The 17,880-nt window shown below is 37.5% G+C and overlaps 1 protein-coding gene and 1 long non-coding RNA gene across 2 annotated transcripts; one reads left to right on the forward strand and one right to left on the reverse strand.

The window, feature by feature from the left end:
* Positions 1–3,388: 3,388 nt before the first annotated feature.
* LOC113240009 (mitochondrial dicarboxylate carrier) lies at positions 3,389–10,050 on the reverse strand. The gene is made up of 6 exons (XM_026477202.1): positions 9,514–10,050; positions 8,189–8,355; positions 7,019–7,128; positions 5,687–5,823; positions 4,327–4,534; positions 3,389–3,637 (listed from the first exon to the last, which is right to left on the reverse strand). Exons 1-6 carry the CDS (start codon positions 9,534–9,536, stop codon positions 3,389–3,391), a joined length of 894 nt encoding a protein of 297 aa, XP_026332987.1. The 5' UTR covers positions 9,537–10,050.
* Positions 10,051–13,823: 3,773 nt separating this feature from the next.
* On the forward strand, positions 13,824–15,728 carry LOC113240063. Its single transcript, XR_003311232.1, has 3 exons — positions 13,824–13,917; positions 15,119–15,187; positions 15,705–15,728. It is a non-coding gene; the product is annotated as an uncharacterized LOC113240063 (long non-coding RNA).
* The last annotated feature ends 2,152 nt before the right edge of the window (positions 15,729–17,880 follow it).

Here is a 17,880-nt window from a genome sequence, read left to right on the forward strand (position 1 = left end):
GACTTGCTATATCCCAATCCTGTGTCGTGGCTACGTTGCAGAGGTATCACGGAATGGGGAATTTAGCTGACCGACCCCGCAGCGGTCGCCCAACTGTTTTGACAGCTGCCCAAAAGCGCTATATTAGATTGCTGGCAGCCCGTGATCCAACAATCAACGCCACTAAAATAAAAGCAGAAGTCAGGGCCGCCTCTGGGCTTGAAGTTAGCACGCAGACCGTTCGCAATTGCTTGCACCAGGCTGGATTACGAGCACGGAGGTCTTGGCGAGCTCCGCTCAATTCCCGGCAACGTCAACAACGAAGATTGCAGTGGGCTAGACTTCGGCAAAATGAAGAAGGTGAGGACGAAAACATTTGGCAAAACTGTCTCTTCGTTGACGAATCCCGAATCAGCACTCATCCAGATAACCGACGTGTCCGTGTCTGGAGAAGACCAGGCGACCGTGAAAGACAAAGAACTGCCACTGGAACAGTTCAGCAAGGCGGAAAATCGGTGTCCTTTTGGGGTGGCATTATGATTGGAGCTAGAACGCCTTTGATCCCGTATCGGGGCTTCATGACAGCAGACATGTACAAAGCAGTTGCTATTGATGATATCGTCAGACCATTCCGAGTAAACCATGGGCACCAATTTGTACCGGTCGATGATAATGCGCCCGCACATCGAGCTCAACGAGTCAATGCTGCTCTTCAAGAATACGATATCACACGATTAGACTGGCCTGCCGGCTCGCCCGACTTAAACCCAATAGAGCACGCGTGGGATGCTCTTAAACGAGCAGTATGGAACCGTGAGCCACGTCCCCAGACAGTTCCAGAGCTCAGGGAAGCCGCTATTGAAGAATGGGATAGGTTACCCCAGGAAATGCTGGATAACTTGATCCTCAGCATGCCCAGGAGGATCTTCGCATGTATTCGAGCCAGGGGAGGAGTTATTTTATATTGAATTCACACCTTTTAATAATAAATTGTGGTTTAAGTTTAATTAAACAGTCTTTTTCTTTCTATGAAATTTCTATCACTATTACATTATGATTAATGGCTCAATTTTTTAAAATAAATAATAAAAAATAGTTTTATATTTTAATTTTAAACAGGGTATTCCTATTTAAAGAAAGCATACAACATAGATTTTTTCTTGATAAAGTTAAATTTAAAGAATTATAGGAGCTTATGCTATTGATCGCAAACTTTTTTTGATGTGTGTATGTCCTCGATCTGGGCTTCTGAGTGTCTTTGAAAGATAAGAAGAAGAATAGTAATAGTTTCTTTATGAAAAATAGTGACATTTTTATTAACATTAATAAGTGGAATAAAAATAAAGTAGTTGTTCTTGATATCCGTCTTCACAAATTCATTTAAGGGGCAATAATGTATACGCTTCTATCTACGCATGTAATAAGATTCCGGTTGATTTTCAAACTTTGTCATTTACGAGGTTTAAAATTATAGCAAAAGAAAAACTTTATACTAAAGATTAATATACAATTTTTGCGTAGGTACTTGGATGACAAAAATGCATGGTAGTAGTGATCCGTTTAACTCTTTCAGGCTGCTTCTGTATGTACATTTAAATTACTATATTTAGACGGTCTCCGTGGTCGAGTGGCTTGCACACTGGTTTTCATGGTGTTGTCATCTCTGAGGTCCCTGGTTTGATCCCCGGCCGGGTCAGTGTAGAAAATTAACTTTTCTATATTGTCTCGGGTCTGGTCTCGTGTTTGTGGTACTGTTGTTGTTTCCGATTTCCATAACACAAATGCTTTAGTTACTTACTTTGGGATCAGAGCGATATATGTGATGTTGTCTAATATATATAAGTCATAAGTTATATTAATTTTAAAGAGCAACCCCTACAGTTTTTTGATCATTCTTCTCAGGTGAATCTGCCTTACGAAAAAGCGCAAAGTGACGATTTCAATTGTAATTTTCTCCTTACCTATGAAATAAACACATTTTAGATTTTTTAATTTTGATATTTTTTATTCTAGTTGAGTGTAGTTATTAGATACGACATCACGATAGGAGCATAAGGACATGACGTGACGATAGGAGCATAGGGACATATTAGTCCTCGTGTTCCTACTAGTAGTAGCACCCAGTAGGAGCATGAGGAAACGGCCACAAAAACCCGCCATTTGCCTAATGGCAATAATGCCAAAACTTGATTATTCAATTGTAAAATTCTTCTAGCGCGAATGTGTTGAGAACAGTGGAAAAAGAAAAATTAAAAATAAGCAAGACTGCTGCTCTTCATAAGGGATTGATATTCCACGCTAGTACCTACATGATATCGTTGTATTTCGCCTAATATTTTACATAAGTACATTCGCGACACGTTCAAATATGCTTTTTAGAGTATACCTACGAGTACTGCATACAGTTTTATATATCACTCTACTTGTACTTTACGCCCGTGAAAAACATCAATCTCATGTAGAGTCAATAGTCTGGCGGTCCTTGTCCTTTGACTCTACATTCAATTAAGTATCTAATCTATAGACAAACCTTTATTTACAAATAATGTTTTGTGCATCTGCAGCTGTCGACTGAAAAGTGCTGCTTCGAAGAAAGGATGCACAGTCGTGATTTTTCGACTTTGACGAGGGAGTACTTCCGTGCTTCCAAATTAAGTACCTATTGTACTTTGGTATCAAAAATTTCGTGCTTATGTTTTATCCGTATAATAAAGTGAGTAAAACTGCCTCAGTGGCCGAACGGTTACCACGCAGAGGTCTCGGGATCGATTCCTCTCGATCTATTTCTCTCGTAAGTTTGGGTGTAATTTGTGGTTGTCTATCTGTGTGTCCATGGCACCCGCGATGCAGGGTTTCCCTAGTGCGGGGCTTACAAAAAAAAGAGGAACCTACTTGTGTTACTTATAAATCATCTTAAAGGGATTTTCACCCTCCTCGTACATACTATTCGGTGTGTCATTGATAACCATGAAAAGAGGAACGAATTTTCATGATTATCAATGCCCTCTTACAGCAATTGGTCACTACGAGTAGCTCCTTTTGAAAGAGTTCGTACTGCCACCTTACCCATTTCAGCCGCCAAGCAGTAATGTAAGCATTACTGCATTCTGGTTTGGAAGGGTAAGAGTGGTGAAATTACAGGCACGTGGGACTTGTCAACTTATGTCTCAGGGTGACGAGCGCAGTGGCAGTGCCCCTAAGATCTTTGCGATTTAAAGCTCTGAGTGACACAGTAACTGTTACGAATAGGCGTGTCTTTATTTAATTGTGGGAATACTTGTTTTCGGCAGGGTTACATTTTGCTCATTGCAAATTGTAAAATAACAACAAAAATAACATTCGTAATAAATAAAAAAAAGTATAAAAATTATCAAAATATAAAACAAATTGTTGTTATTATTTTTGACTTTTATTTAACTGGAGTTCGTACAATCACACCAAAGTATTTTGTTAATTGTTCAAAGAATACAAATGTTAGAACGGTTTGTGGTATCATTCTTATTAAAGATGGCATAAATCCTTTAAAGAAAGCCAAAGGACCTTCGCTTGCAGTTTTGGCTACTAGTGTAGCAATCCCAGTAGGTTCCCCTGGCTTCGCATTCATTGTCCTAGTTTTTACCACGTCTATAGGAAGAGTTAATGCTGTAGCTACAACAGCCTGTAACAAAATAGCCTTTTGAAATGCTTTTGAGCTTTAAAGTTGTTACGTAATATGTTGCTGCTTGAACTATGGCTTATATACAAAGATCGTAACATTAAAGTTCGCCTCTCATTTCTCATCTTCGTCGATCTCATCTCATCACATCGACCCATCGTCGATCGTCAAGTGGACATTATTGTGCCTGCATAGTGGACTTGCTAAGATCTTGTTTTTTTTTCGATACCTCCTTTTGCGTTTAATCTTGGCATGCGTCAGCGCTCGGAAGAGCGCACTGTTACTTTTGGTACTTTTTTGAGGATCTCGACCACTTTGTTGTACCTACCTACGTTGAGGTCCACCTTTGTTAACACTTCCATCAAAAGCTTTTTAAATTTGTGCTTGTTAGTCACCCAGGTTACATTTTCTCCACCATCCCAAATCACCACTTTATCTTAGAGCGTTTGTGCGCTATATCCGGTTCGTATCCGTAATCCGAGAAATGACGCTCCGAAATGCCACAGGGATCATTTTATCTTTAGATGTACAAACGAATCGGACTTAGTGCACAAGCGCCATCCGAAGTGGGTCCGAATTTTCTATATTTGTATAGTCTCGGATTTGGAATGAATACGAATCGGTTACAGTGCGTAAATGCGCTTACAGCACCTTTAATGTTTAGTTTTAGCTATTTTAGCGTCGATACTCACTGCGGTTATACTGCTCAAGATATGGGTTACTACATTGTCCCCAAAATAGCCCGTGCTAAGCATCAGTTTTTTACATTGAGCGTAGAAAGTGATTTGTCCTATGTTCATGGGAGCTGAGCGCATTGCGTTTACTGCCGTTCCTGTCCACAAAGTCGTAACACCCTCCTTCGATGCGACTGAGTACAGACCATGGAAAGCGTGTCTATAACTAAAGAGATTTGTTTTTTTAGCTTTTCAGCGCAACGCGCAATATACTGTACGTAGGTAGCTCGATTACCGCTGATATTTAGGTAATTGTTCTCCCAGAAGGAGTAGAGTTCATTTAAAATTACTTACAGGGTTAGTGGTCGGAAGGGTTCAGTGAGTACGAGAAAATCCGGAAATCTTGGAATACTGCTCCGCATCACGTGGGACAGAGGCGGCTAGTCCAAGTATCGGGATGGGCACATGGCTCTCAAGTAAAAGTTGTCAAGGACCTTGGTCAGGTTGTATTTCGTGTTGACCTTAATTCATTACCACCTGTGATTTTCGATGGCGTTCGTATTCCGTATTTGGACACAGTCAGGAATTTGGGGGTAATTTATATACATGGAAGGTTAGAGGGTGTTTGGTGTAATTTTTCACTTTTCACTTATTACTTAATAGGCAGAAAAGCGAGTGAGTAAAGTAAAAATAAATTTAGGATCTATATGTATATTCGGTCGGCAGACTGCGGAAACATAAAAGAATTCATGTTGCTCTGGCCTGGTAAATTTACTAATTACCGTTTCATAGTCTTTTCGTTATCAATGTCGTATCCATTCAAAGAATTTTGCACAAAAGTGACAATCAGAAGGGGCTATGGCTGAAGTGGCTGTTTCTGCCGCCAAGCAGTACCTAACTGATAACCAGAGATACAGCAGGCGAGCTATGATATATGTTGATTTGTATCCGTTTCAGCTTTTTGTAATCATCAATTTGTTTTGTTTTGCTCTGTATATAGTCTTAATAAGCTTTATAATATAAAAGTAACGGGACTTACTCGCGTAGTATTTTAGTCGGAAGCGGTCCTAATGAAGCGATCGTACCTAATGAAGCGGTCTTAATAGGCTGATTAAACGTTTCTATCTTTCTTTCTTTCTAATGTACCTACGTTCCGGTTTTGAAAGATAAGGGTGCGGTGCAATTACCGGTACATGGGCTTGTTAACAGGGTAACGGGCGCGGTGGCAGTGCCCCTCAGATCTTTGTTTTTAAAGCTCTGAGTGGCACTGCAACTGCTATGGACAGGTGCACGACTTGTTCGTCCCATCACTTCGTATTATTAAGAATACAATGGATAATGTAAATTGATAAGGTATTATGGAATTTTTCGGACGTACGCTCTTCTCTGTTCCTTAGGAAGTTTTATATCATTTTGCATTCGTACGTTTATGAGATCCGCTGGGTTGCCCACAATTGAACCAGCGACTCCAGCTACACCTGCCATTCCTAATGACTGTAGTAACGTGACATTGGGCTGAAAGGGAAATTTATTGTTCGGTTAAAAGAAAAATGATCGGGCCAAGGATACCAGAAGAATAGGCTATTTATTGTTTACGGAAATACTTAGAGCATAAAGGACGCGACAAGTACAGTGGCGTAGTGTGGGGGGTGCAGAGGGGACCATGGCCCTGGGCGGCACAGCAGTGGGGGCCATCGCGGCCGACAGTCAAAATTATTTTTATTACAGAAATTTAGAAAATAAATGCCATTATTTGAGAAAACGATATCCTGAATAACACAAAGGTGGCGACGGCAGGCGAACATGAAAACACAATCGAGTCGAGACTGCCCGAACCAATTACTATTATAATAGTGAAAATAGAGGGGGCAGAAATCTTATTTGCTCTAAGCGGAAATATTACTTTTTGTACACTCTGCAAAATGTCAAGTTTTGAAATATGTGATATTGTTTTTTTTTTAAGTTGGTTTACGTAACATAAAACCTGTAACTAAAGATGATCGTCTCCTCCTGTTTAAGAGATCATGTTTTTAAGAAAGTAAAGATTATTATCTGCATGTAGTGGAACTATATATACAAATGACGTACGCTAATTACCTACAATTTGTAGAACTAGCTGGACATGTCGTACGTAGGTACTATGCTAATTATCTAACAAGGCGGAACAAAGAATACTGTATTTCAGGAACCAGTGCTTCGATATTTCCATTAGCGGCGTGGAGATTCCGAAATACTCTTGTCACCGTTTCGTTTTGGCAGACAATGAGCTTAACCCTTTTACCGCCGTGGACGCTTTAAAGTGTCTTATATTCTTGGCTGGTACGCCAATGACGTCTTAAAGTGTCAACAAAGAAAAAAAAGTGTCAAAAAACCCTTACGGCGCGTTCCCATTACGTCGTAACGTTTTATTTATCGTTGAACGACTGTCGCGTCTAGCCTGTTCGCATATCATGACTATCTGTTGTGACTATGTCGTAGACGTTTATTTTATCGTTGACCGACAGTCTGTCGTCGTAACGTCAAGAAAGTCGTGAACGACAATTAATCGTGTTGTACCTATGCGAACAACTTCATTTAAATATACAAGCCATGACACTTTAAACTGCACGACTACTGTCGTCATCACATAATGGGAACGCGCTCTTAATGCGACATGTCTGTTTAGTGAAAAGTGGTCCCTTTTTGAGACTTGAAGTAGGTAAAGACTTACACCGGAAGCAAGCTGCGTTTTCATGTACTCGTACACACCAAACCTTGCAGTTGAGTATGTCAATTGACGTAAGACTGACGCCGATAAGCCATTGTAGAGGCCCAAAGAACCTGTGAATAGGTTTGAAGATAAATCATGACAGTTGTATTTTTTTTTATAATATCTAGTGAAGGGACGAACAATCCGTGCGCCTGATGGTAAGCTAAACGCCTGTACATAACAATTGCAGTGCCACTTATAGCTTTACATCGCAAAGATATTGGGGACATTGTCACTGCGTCGGCCATCCTGAAACATAAGTTGACAAGTCCCATGTGCCTGTAATTTCACCAGCACCCTCACCTTTCAAAACCGGAACGCAGTAATGTTGACATTACTACTTGGCGGCAGAAATAGGTAGGTAAGGGGGCAGTACTTCCCTAGACGTCTTTCACAAGGAGATCTTCTGCTATAAAAAGTCTATGAAATAGACTACTTGGTACTTGGTGCAACGGGCAGGTATCCGCAACTCGACGACAAGGCGCCTATTTTGCGTGTGGATGAAATAGACTAAAGAAAATACCTTAGAAGACGAAAAATATGCCAATTGTGTTCTCAGTATTTTGACGTAATCCCACATCTCATCTATGTAGGTACTTAAACTGACAGATACCATGTAATTTGTCCTCTTTTAATAAATCGTGATAGGGCTCACCCTTGTGAAATTACAGGCACATGGGACTTGTCAACTTACGCCTCAGGGCGACTGGCACAGTGGCAGTGCCCCTAAGACGATTGAAAGCTTTGCGCAGCACTGCAACTATTATAGATAAGCGTGTCGCTTACCACCAGGCGCACGGCTTGTTCGTCCCGTCAGTTGGCATTATAAAAGAAAATGCGAAGCGATTGTGAAGTTGGAACGGAATTATTGACCGGTTATTAACGGTCACTAATTCCCTTACCGTTGAGCCATTGTAAAAATCCTGGAATTACATTAGTTATAATGAAACTAGAATCACGTCGTACCCCATTGATAAATTGCTACACAAGGCTTTTGCAAGAATTACCTCATTCTTGCAAAAGCTTTGTGTAGCAATTATGTGACATTTTCTTGTCTCTTGTAAAAAAAAAAACACCAAAAACATTGGTAATCCCAATGAAAAGCACGTTTATGTATTTCCTTCTCTTCACCTTCTTTGGCAACTACCTCCTTAGCAACGTCTAAGGTAGAGACACGTTTATCCTTTCTCGTCTGCATGTGCACCTTGATCAGGTCCAGAGGATGGGTAAACATCGACGCTCCGGCGCCCGCGAGTCCTCCGAAGTACCAATCAGGTTTTCTTTCTATCTTGTAACCACTGTAGGATACAAAACATTGAACGAACAAGCTTCTAAAGCTTTATTAAGTAGGTATATTTTACAATATGCACTTCCTTATAAGGGCGCCTTCGAATTAGACGTTTGAAGAAACGCTGCAGTGGTGTGTCTGTGGCGCTGTAACCGCGCCGCTACCAGTGATGGGCAAGCACACGGGTTATAACCCGGGCGATTTGTTAATAAGGTTAATAAGGTGAAAGGTTTAAATCGGGTTAAACCCATTTGCAAATAAATATTTGTTGTTAATCGAGTTTTGTTCAAATTTAATGATGTTATTATAAAATGTATTACAAATCCTTAGTAGTGAGAATCCACAGGATTGGAAGGTATTGGGTGGAGGTTTCCCCTTTTTCGTCTAAAAAAGATTTTTTACATCGCAATTTGTAATAAGTATGGAATTATACCAAATTCCCTGCTTGCCGTTTCTGACCTTGATTTTATCGGCGATTACGGTAAAAACCCGGTCAAACCCGGACGGGTTGATTGGGTGTTAACCCACTGCTCATCTCTGGCTACTACTAATTTTCATACAATATTTAGAAGCACAGCCGTAGCGCCACACCCGCGCCACGCGCGCGCCTCTTTTGCAGATATTGATATTGTATTGATAATATCTAGGTATTGTATGAAAATTAAAAAACGCCATAGGCACGCCACAGACGCGCCATAGACGCTCCACAAAAGATCCACAATCGCGCCACAAACGCGCCATCGCTCCACAAAAGCTACACAAACGTGCCACAAACGCGCCACAAACGCACCACAAACGCGCCACAAAAGCGCCACAAACGCGCCACAAAAGCGCCACAGACGCGCCACTGGAGTGCTTCTACAAGCATCTAATTTGAAGGCGCCTTTAAAAAAATTATTGTATTGTTATTGAAAAAAAGTCGCGAAACGGAGTACATCACTAATCACTAGTTAATTATTTTTTATGGCTCTCTCAACTATTTCGTTTTAATGTCAAACTTTCGTTAATTCGTTATTTCTAAACATTCGGATATATGTACACACGCCAGCACATCAAGCTACACATTGACGTATCTTGTTCCATTGCAATGGAGGTGATATTCGAACAAAAATGTGTAGTCTGACGTGCCGTGTCCGTACCTACATGAATTGTATTTAATTCCACTTACGTTTGCTCGTTGTTGTTATCCATTATGATTAATACAACTGTACGGACTGAATTGGTTTAGTAAACTAATTTAAACCACTCTTTACCTTATACCGTGTCATTGCACATCTCAAGTAACTAAATTATGGACCATGACTTTCTATTGGATCCGTTATTTATTTAATTGGATACGTAATGGGCAATCATTCATTTTCAATTTCATCTCTGGCCATTGTTGATGTTTTCAGTGAACCATTCCGATTATTGATTTACACATACAACAATCGGTTTTTATTGGAATATTCTCGACTTTTGTTTAGCTTTCTATGCGTATCCGGGTTCCGGAATTTATTTCAGATGTTTTAATGTTGATTTTGTCTGTTGTCAGTCTGTTCTGAAATGAACCATCATCTCACTTCACTCGTAGAGGGTCCAGTGCTCCTAGTCCCCGTGTTTTCTCGGTTATCCACAGGTTATTATAACTCTTACAACACGTTTTTAAAGTAATTTATACTTTCAATTTTATAAAATTGGGGACAAAGGATAATGATTTTGGTATAGTTACTACAAAACAATGAATAAAATATTCGATTCCGTTATTTTGTATTCATTGTAGTTGTAGACATATGTTACTGACAGTGACAAATAACTGAAACATTTGTCAGTAAGGAATGACTTTTCGGGTTGATACAACGATAGGTATCTATAAATTAAGTCTTTGAGTCTTAGAGGATGGAAAAAAAATAAAAGAATTTGAGTTGATAATTTATATTATGATATTTTTTTGGTTCCTTCGTTCGCAATGTTGCCCGCAAAGAGCTTGTTTACCTATCAATCATGGGCTGCTCGCTGCAGATGACCAATGATCGGAAAAAGGTGTTCCACATAAAATATAGATACAGTTACAAGGAGCGACACACAGTTGTTAAAGCAACCAAATATTAATTATAATTAATTACTATTTGGTTCCGGAAATCCGGAATTCGAAACATATTACTGTTTCGAATGGTTTGTCTTACATCGTAGGACAAAACTACTAACCTAGGAAGTCGAAGTTGGATTTTAAAGTAATTCTAATGTAGCCATATAAAAAATGCAGTAGATAACTGTCCTTTTACCAAAACAAGGAATAAAAATGGTCACTCTCCACCCCTTCCTAGCTATAGATACCGCATATGGACGGTCATATTGACGTAACGGCGACATTTGCTAGTACAACTTAAGAAAAAAAATATAAAATTTAATTTACGAGGGGAATTTTAGGACATTTTAGTTTGCATGAGGATTGTTGTGATCGCGCTGTAAAAATATTTTATTTAAATTCAAAAACACAATATTAAAGATGTTCATAAATTCGAACCACTAGCAAAAATGTCGTATTTTTAAAGGAAAGTGTTCACGCTAGATTATTGTAACACTTTTTATAAATAACAAGAATAAAAAGTGCCATTTTTTTTTAAATTTTTACCCATTTGGGTAGGCAAAGGTTTTACCATGCAGCCTCTTCATAAAAATGTTATCTTTCATTGATGAAAAAGTGACATTTTTGACGGCCTTACCCGTGCACGGCTGTTTATGTTTTTATATACAATAAAGGGAGGAGTTTCTTTCATCCGGAAATCCAGAATTAGAAAAAGTAATTAATTACATTTAGTGGTTTTAACAACTCCATGTCGCTCCTTGTAGCTATATCTACACTTGGATCTATATATGTGGAACACCTTTTTCCGACTATTGATAATGAAAAATAAAAAAATGAAAATAGCGGTTACAACGATAATATTCGTTAAAAAGTAATAATAATGCAGATATTCATCTTTTATAAATGTATATTTATGAACCTATGGCTACTCTACTTTACTACCTCGATTAAACTTTGGAAAAACATTTTTAGTTGAAAAATCAATAATAGTAAAATTCCTACTAAAAATGCAACTGAGTATTCAATTCAGTATTTCAAAATACCTATAAACAGTGGGTTAATATGAGTAGATATTTGCCCATCTTTAGGGTTAAACGCAGATTAATAGCATGCTGAGTTGTTTGCGCATGAAAGTTTTATTTGTGGTGATTAAGTGTTGCCCCAGCGACCGCCCAAAGCGAAGGTTGTATTTTGACCATCGTTCAGTCCATGTGAAGCCGTCAGGGTGGAACCAGTGTACCATTACTCGGCTATTTAACCCTGTCACATGTTTGCAAGTTGAAGATTTTGAAATATTGTAAAACAAAAGCGGGGTAACTATAGTAGAGATGCCATCGGAGTTCTTATCTGTTAAATTTATGAATTGATTGTGCACGTGTCGAAATGTTGTACAGAAAAGCAAATAGTGTAACACGAAATATAATTTTCGGATGGCATCTGCTACTTTTAGGATAGTAATTAGGAGTATTAATTACGCGTTTTTTTCTTGCTACACATGAAATGGGTCATGTCGTGTCACGGAAGGCACCTGGACTAATAAAATAAGACCTAAGGTCTTATTTTCTTAGTACAGGCGCCTTTCACGTTCTGTTATTGTTGTGATTGTATATTTTTAGTGGTTTTCACACGGATTTAGGAAATATATATGTATCTGATTTTAAGTCTATAGAGAATACTGACAAATTGAAAAGAATAAGTTTAAGTCAGCGCCCTGTATAGAGCGTAATAAAAATTAGATCTCATTTTTATCGTAAGTTCTAAATTCCTGGATTAATGAGTAGGATTTTACTATTATTATATCTGCCAGGGTGAAACAAATTATAGTAAGAAAAACAGTTGAAGATTTTTGGCTCCTAAAACAATTGCGTGTTAAACAAGTGTTCATTGTTGTGGACAGTGTGTAAGTGAAAAAGTGGTAATCGGGACTGAGTAAACGGCCATGCCATGACCCAGAGCAACTTTATCAACCCTGATAAGCACCATGGCGCTGCGCGCACTGTCACCGAGGAAAAATTGATGGTAAATAACATATTATATCATCTGTTTGACGATGAAGTTGAGAATTCAATCCGATTGGCTGACATGATTTCAATAATAATATAATGAGTCACGTTAAATAAAACATTTCGTGCTCCAACAACGCAGCATGTTAGTAATCCGCGTTTTTGACGAACAATGAGCAAATCTACTACTACTATCCACTCATATTTGACTATTTTTTTGGATATTGAACTGAATTTATTAAAAAAAGTTCGGTACTTTTTGCTAATGATTCATCAATAAAGACGTACGGAAATTTAAAAAAGGAATTTCTGAATAATTGATTTTTTAACGATATGAATATTAATGCGAAAGTTTGTAACAGTGTTGATGCAACAGTAATAAAATGGTTTAACTAATAGTTCTTCGCCTACGTCTATGGTTTTGGAAAAAAAAATGTGTTGAAGAACAAATGGCGGGTTTTTGTAATTACAGTTTTTACTCGAAATTATTTTAGTTTAAGAACATTTATTTGTTACCGGTGTTTAAACGCATTCAATATTATGCAACATTTTTTTTAAAGAGCATTCTGATGCTTATAATTGCATAAACCAAAATAAAACTTTTAAAATAACCCACTATTATAATCTTTAAGTAAAGTTATTATAAAAGATTATGTACTATGCAAGTACTTCAAGAAGCTGAGAACGTGCAGTGGTATGGTGCTGTATTGCAACAGCCGTTTGTATACTTTGTTTTTTTATTTAATTAATTTGGTTGCCATCGGATCGAAACTTTTATCAGTGGGTAAGGTTGAACGAGCTAGGACTATGTTTCAAATCGAAGTTCAAAGCTACCATTGCTGTAACGTTAAAGCCCGCCAAAACATACGTGTGAAAAAAAGGTCAAGTTCAGAACAATGAACAAGGTTTCGTCGGCTTCGTCAGCAAAATAATTGATTTTCGACTCACAATTAGTTGTTTTACCCAATGCCTAAATGTAAATTTTATGCAAAATTGTAGAAATAGTTATGATCACCATAATTTTGATGACTGTTAAAAGTAGCGGTACTCAAACTACAATATCTTGAGAATTATTTCACATTTTTTTATAAAATTAGTCATTCCATACGGGAAGTTTATCAGACAAACCAAGTTACAATTAGTGTGTATGCCAAATAGATTTTTAATTATGAAGAAATCGTGGTATTTTGTGCCGCCTTGCGTCTAGTTCATAGGTTCCCAAAGTTTTCTGGTTACCGCCCACTTAGGCAAAATAAAAAAATTTCAATATACAACAAAAAATAATTGAAAACATGTATTTTCTATATTAAATTAACACAAAAGTCACAAGGAAAAATATATGTAGTGTAGTTTATATAAATAATACAGGTTTGTTTTTCAAATGCGGTAGCACAGGTTGAGGGCGGTAGGGACCACTTTGGGAAACTATGGCCTAGGTCAACATAATTTTAACCTTTTGTAAATACAGACATGTTTTAGGTTACATTCAATAACACAGAAGGTATGTTTTGATTTAGTCTGTGTCTTTTGTAATAATATTATAGTATTACGTGGTCGGCGATATCAATAGAGAATGTATAACACGATTGTATTGAAACAAAAATATATCGTTACACATGACTTTTAAAAGAAATTATGCCGTGTAATAATAAAACTCAACGGCATACCTTGAGCAATACATAGATAGTTAATGTAGGTAAGTAATACCAAAACGGAACAAGTTTAAGTTATGGGATCAAGGTCTCGGTCTTCAAGTTTACGTCGCGTTTGTACTAAACTAACGTGACCATACGTCCCGCTTGAAGCGGGACAGTTCCGCTTTTAAGTTTGTGTCTGGCTGTCCCCAAAATATTTCAAATGTCCCGCTTTGACAAACCAGGATACACGTTACAAATTTTAAAAAAATGGGCGCGTAAGCGAAAAATGCAAGAGATTTGTTTCTTTCGTAAAATTTTTTTTTAGTTCCTTTTTTAAAATTTTTTGGATCGATAAACATTTCGTTATACTAAACCCTTAACATGCAACGCTAATGCGTGTCACAAAGAGAAACAGCAGTTTACGTATGTTATAAAGCTCGTTTGAATAGTTTACCAACATCGTGTGATATGTAACAAAAGCTGTATAAAAAATACTATAGTAGCTATTTAAAAAAAACATTAAATGCTGCAGAAGGTTAGAATTGTAATTACAGCCCAAAAGCAATAGCTTTTTACTTTTGATTAAGAATAACTTTATTATTGTATGGTTTTTGTATTGTTGGACATTGACATACATGAACACTTAAACCTTAAACCTTATTCGTTTCTAAATGTTGTAACAATTGTTTGTAATCTACATGTGTAATTGATTGGTAATAAATATTTAAAAGAGCTGAAATAGAGGCTTATTGTATTTAATATTTACTAAAAGCAATTTTTTCGAAACTTGATTATAATTTGTCACTTTAGGATTAACAAACAAAACATATTTTTTATTAAAAAATAAACGATATGCTACTAACGTGAAGATGTCAATTGTACTGTATTTTTTTAAATTCACTACCATTGGCCAATTACCAATTCCATCGTAAAGAACTCTGTAAGTTGAAAAAGGTGCACGGAACATCAACCTGCATAGCAATACCCAGCTCTGTTAAATTTTCTACAGTCATCTTAGGGGTGTATGGTAACTGACCTGTATTAACTTTATACGTGTTGGCGCAGGTGGCGGTGCGTGTGCGACCGCTTCGCGCAGATGAAGGTTCGCGCATCGTGCATGTCGTTAGCGACAAGGTAAGCACATTGCTGTTATGCTGTATGACGTACAGAATAGAAGAGATCGCGAAACTGCGCCGGTACTTGTGAGAATTTCATTTATCTAAATTGCCTCCGTGGCCGAACGGTGATCATGTTGGTCTGCCACGCAGAGGTTCCGGGTTAGACGGCTCACAGATCGACTGCATGTTTGCAGTTAATGCGTGAAGTCGTAACCAACTTCATGCAGCCGAGACCACGACTGCATGAATTGATAATGACTTGACGCATTAACTGCATGCTGTCGATCTGGTGGCAGCCTTAGATTCTCGGGTTAGGATAAATATTTCTATCGCCTACATTGTTTTATTTCCCTCGTGAGTTTGGGTGTAATTTGAGGGTTTATGATACGTTTATGGTACGGGACTACGAGTGTGTGCGTTATTATTGAGAGACTTTACAGGTAGTAGCTAGTAGATTGTTCGAAACTTGATTGTCGAGCATTAGTTACGTGTGCATTAGATAATGTATTTGTGTTTTTCATTGCCGACATTAGATGTTGGTGCTGGAGGAAGAGGCGGATAGTCGCCGAGATGTGCTGCGCACGCGGCGGGGCAATGACAAGCATTATGTTTACGACCGCGTTTTCGGCGAGGATAGCACGCAGGTAACATATTACGTTATTTCCTAAAAACACGTAACTTCCTGGCTGGTATACTTATTACTTACCAGTGTAGTGTTCCTTTGGCATAAAGCATTTGAGAATTACAGAGTTATAATTGGAAGTTAAACTATTTTTTCGGATCTAAGTCCTGTATATTTTAAAGAGACCATGCCACTACGCCTTTGGGGTTGTTTACAGATCCCATGGTCACGGCTGACTGAAAATAAGTCCATTGTAATGTTAAGAATATCACGAAGATTTACTATTATGGTAATCAAATATTTTTTGGGACATTACTCCACAAGTCCTTGACCCCATGTCAGTCTCACTACACTTAATAAAATCCAGATAGATAAATCAAAATACTACCTAACCAAACATGTATACAAAATCTCTGCGGCTCTGTAGTGGTGTAGTAATGATTTCTTTTTTGTTGGAAAGGATCTTTTTAGTGGTCTCGTTCAAATTTGAAGAAAATATTCCACCTCTAAGTTTCAGTTTCCCTAAGTCACTTTCCGTTAACCGATTTTATTAAAAGTAATTTGAATGAAAATAAAACACAGCGAAAACGGATACGCAAACTTTTTAGGTAGTTTTTTTAAAAGTTATAATTAAAAGTGTTGTATTTTAATTGTCAAGTATTATGTATTGTAGTTATGAGTACGATTTTCGTATTAGCACCCAAATTATATAATAAATTACCGGATGCTGTTAAAGGATTAAATTGTACACAATTTAAAATAAAATTGCATAATTTTTTAGTTATTCAGTGCTACTACAATATTGAGGATTTTTACTTGATAATATAAGATGTAAAATTTAACTATTGTGTGATCCTTTCAATAATGTTAATTAGTTTTTCATAATATACAGGTAAGGTAAAAGCTTAAATACTAGAAAGTAAAACTAGGATTAAATTATATGAATAATAATGGATCCCCGCGGCAAGGTGCCTAAGATGCTGGCGGCGTTCCCCCTTTGGATCTGCTAATACGTTGGGCAAGGCAGCTGCCGGCTCTTGGGTTTCCCAGACAGTCTATTGTATGTTATATTTTTGACCTCCTAGTTATTGTTTATTTATGCTATTAATTAATTTAACTTTAAATGCATTTTACATCAGAAATGAAATAAGAATTGTCTAAAATATTCGCATGTCAAGTCTTGGTAAAATGTACGATGCAATATAATATACTATAAGACCCTGATTTGTTAATTACATTTTTCAGCGAATAAATGTTTTGTATTTTTATATTCTTGAGTGTGTGGGTACTGTGCTGTGATTTTTACGGAATAAGTGATTCTCTATTCTATTATACTTTGAGTATACTTAAGATTAGTATTAGAGTGTTTCCATACCAATCAATCTATAATCGATCGATGCCACAGATCGATGATAGAATAAGGTGACTTAATATCGATGAACAATTCTTACTACACACAATGATTTGCTCGATTTGTCATTGAATAATGGAAGTATCGATCTCAGCCAGTGGTGGGTAAAGATCAGTACGCGGGACAACTCTGGCCTGCTAATGGCTTTAATCCGACTCGCCAACGTCCCCTCGAAAGTAGGAGTGTATAGCCCTCGGAAATATATTTTTGACACAAAATAACACAACGCTCAATAGAATCTTTGTCCTGCAAAAACGTGCGGTTAGGGCAATTTACAATCTGGCCCCCAAAGTATCTTTGAGAGATAAGTTTAAGGAAATGAACATTCTTACACTAGCCTCACAGTACATTTATGAAAATGTAATTTATGTTAAAAGGAATAGTAATTTCTTTAGGAAAAATAGTGACAGACACAACAATAATACGAAGAATAAAAATAAACTAGCTCTTCTTGATAGTCGTCTTCACAAAGCTAAAAAATCATTTAAGGGGCAATGTATACGCTTCTATAACAAGATTCCGGTTGATATACAAAATTTGCCTTTCAAGAGTTTAAAACTATAGTGAAACAAAAACTTTATACTAAAGGTTATTATACAACTTCTGCGTACTTGGATGACAAAAATCCGTGGTAGTAACTCGTTTAGTTCATGGAGGTAGTCTCGATCTCCGATGT

The sequence above is a fragment of the Hyposmocoma kahamanoa genome, unplaced genomic scaffold (genome assembly GCF_003589595.1).
Source record: "Hyposmocoma kahamanoa isolate Upper Pololo Valley unplaced genomic scaffold, ASM358959v1 119, whole genome shotgun sequence".
In the NCBI taxonomy this organism is placed as follows: domain Eukaryota; kingdom Metazoa; phylum Arthropoda; class Insecta; order Lepidoptera; family Cosmopterigidae; genus Hyposmocoma; species Hyposmocoma kahamanoa.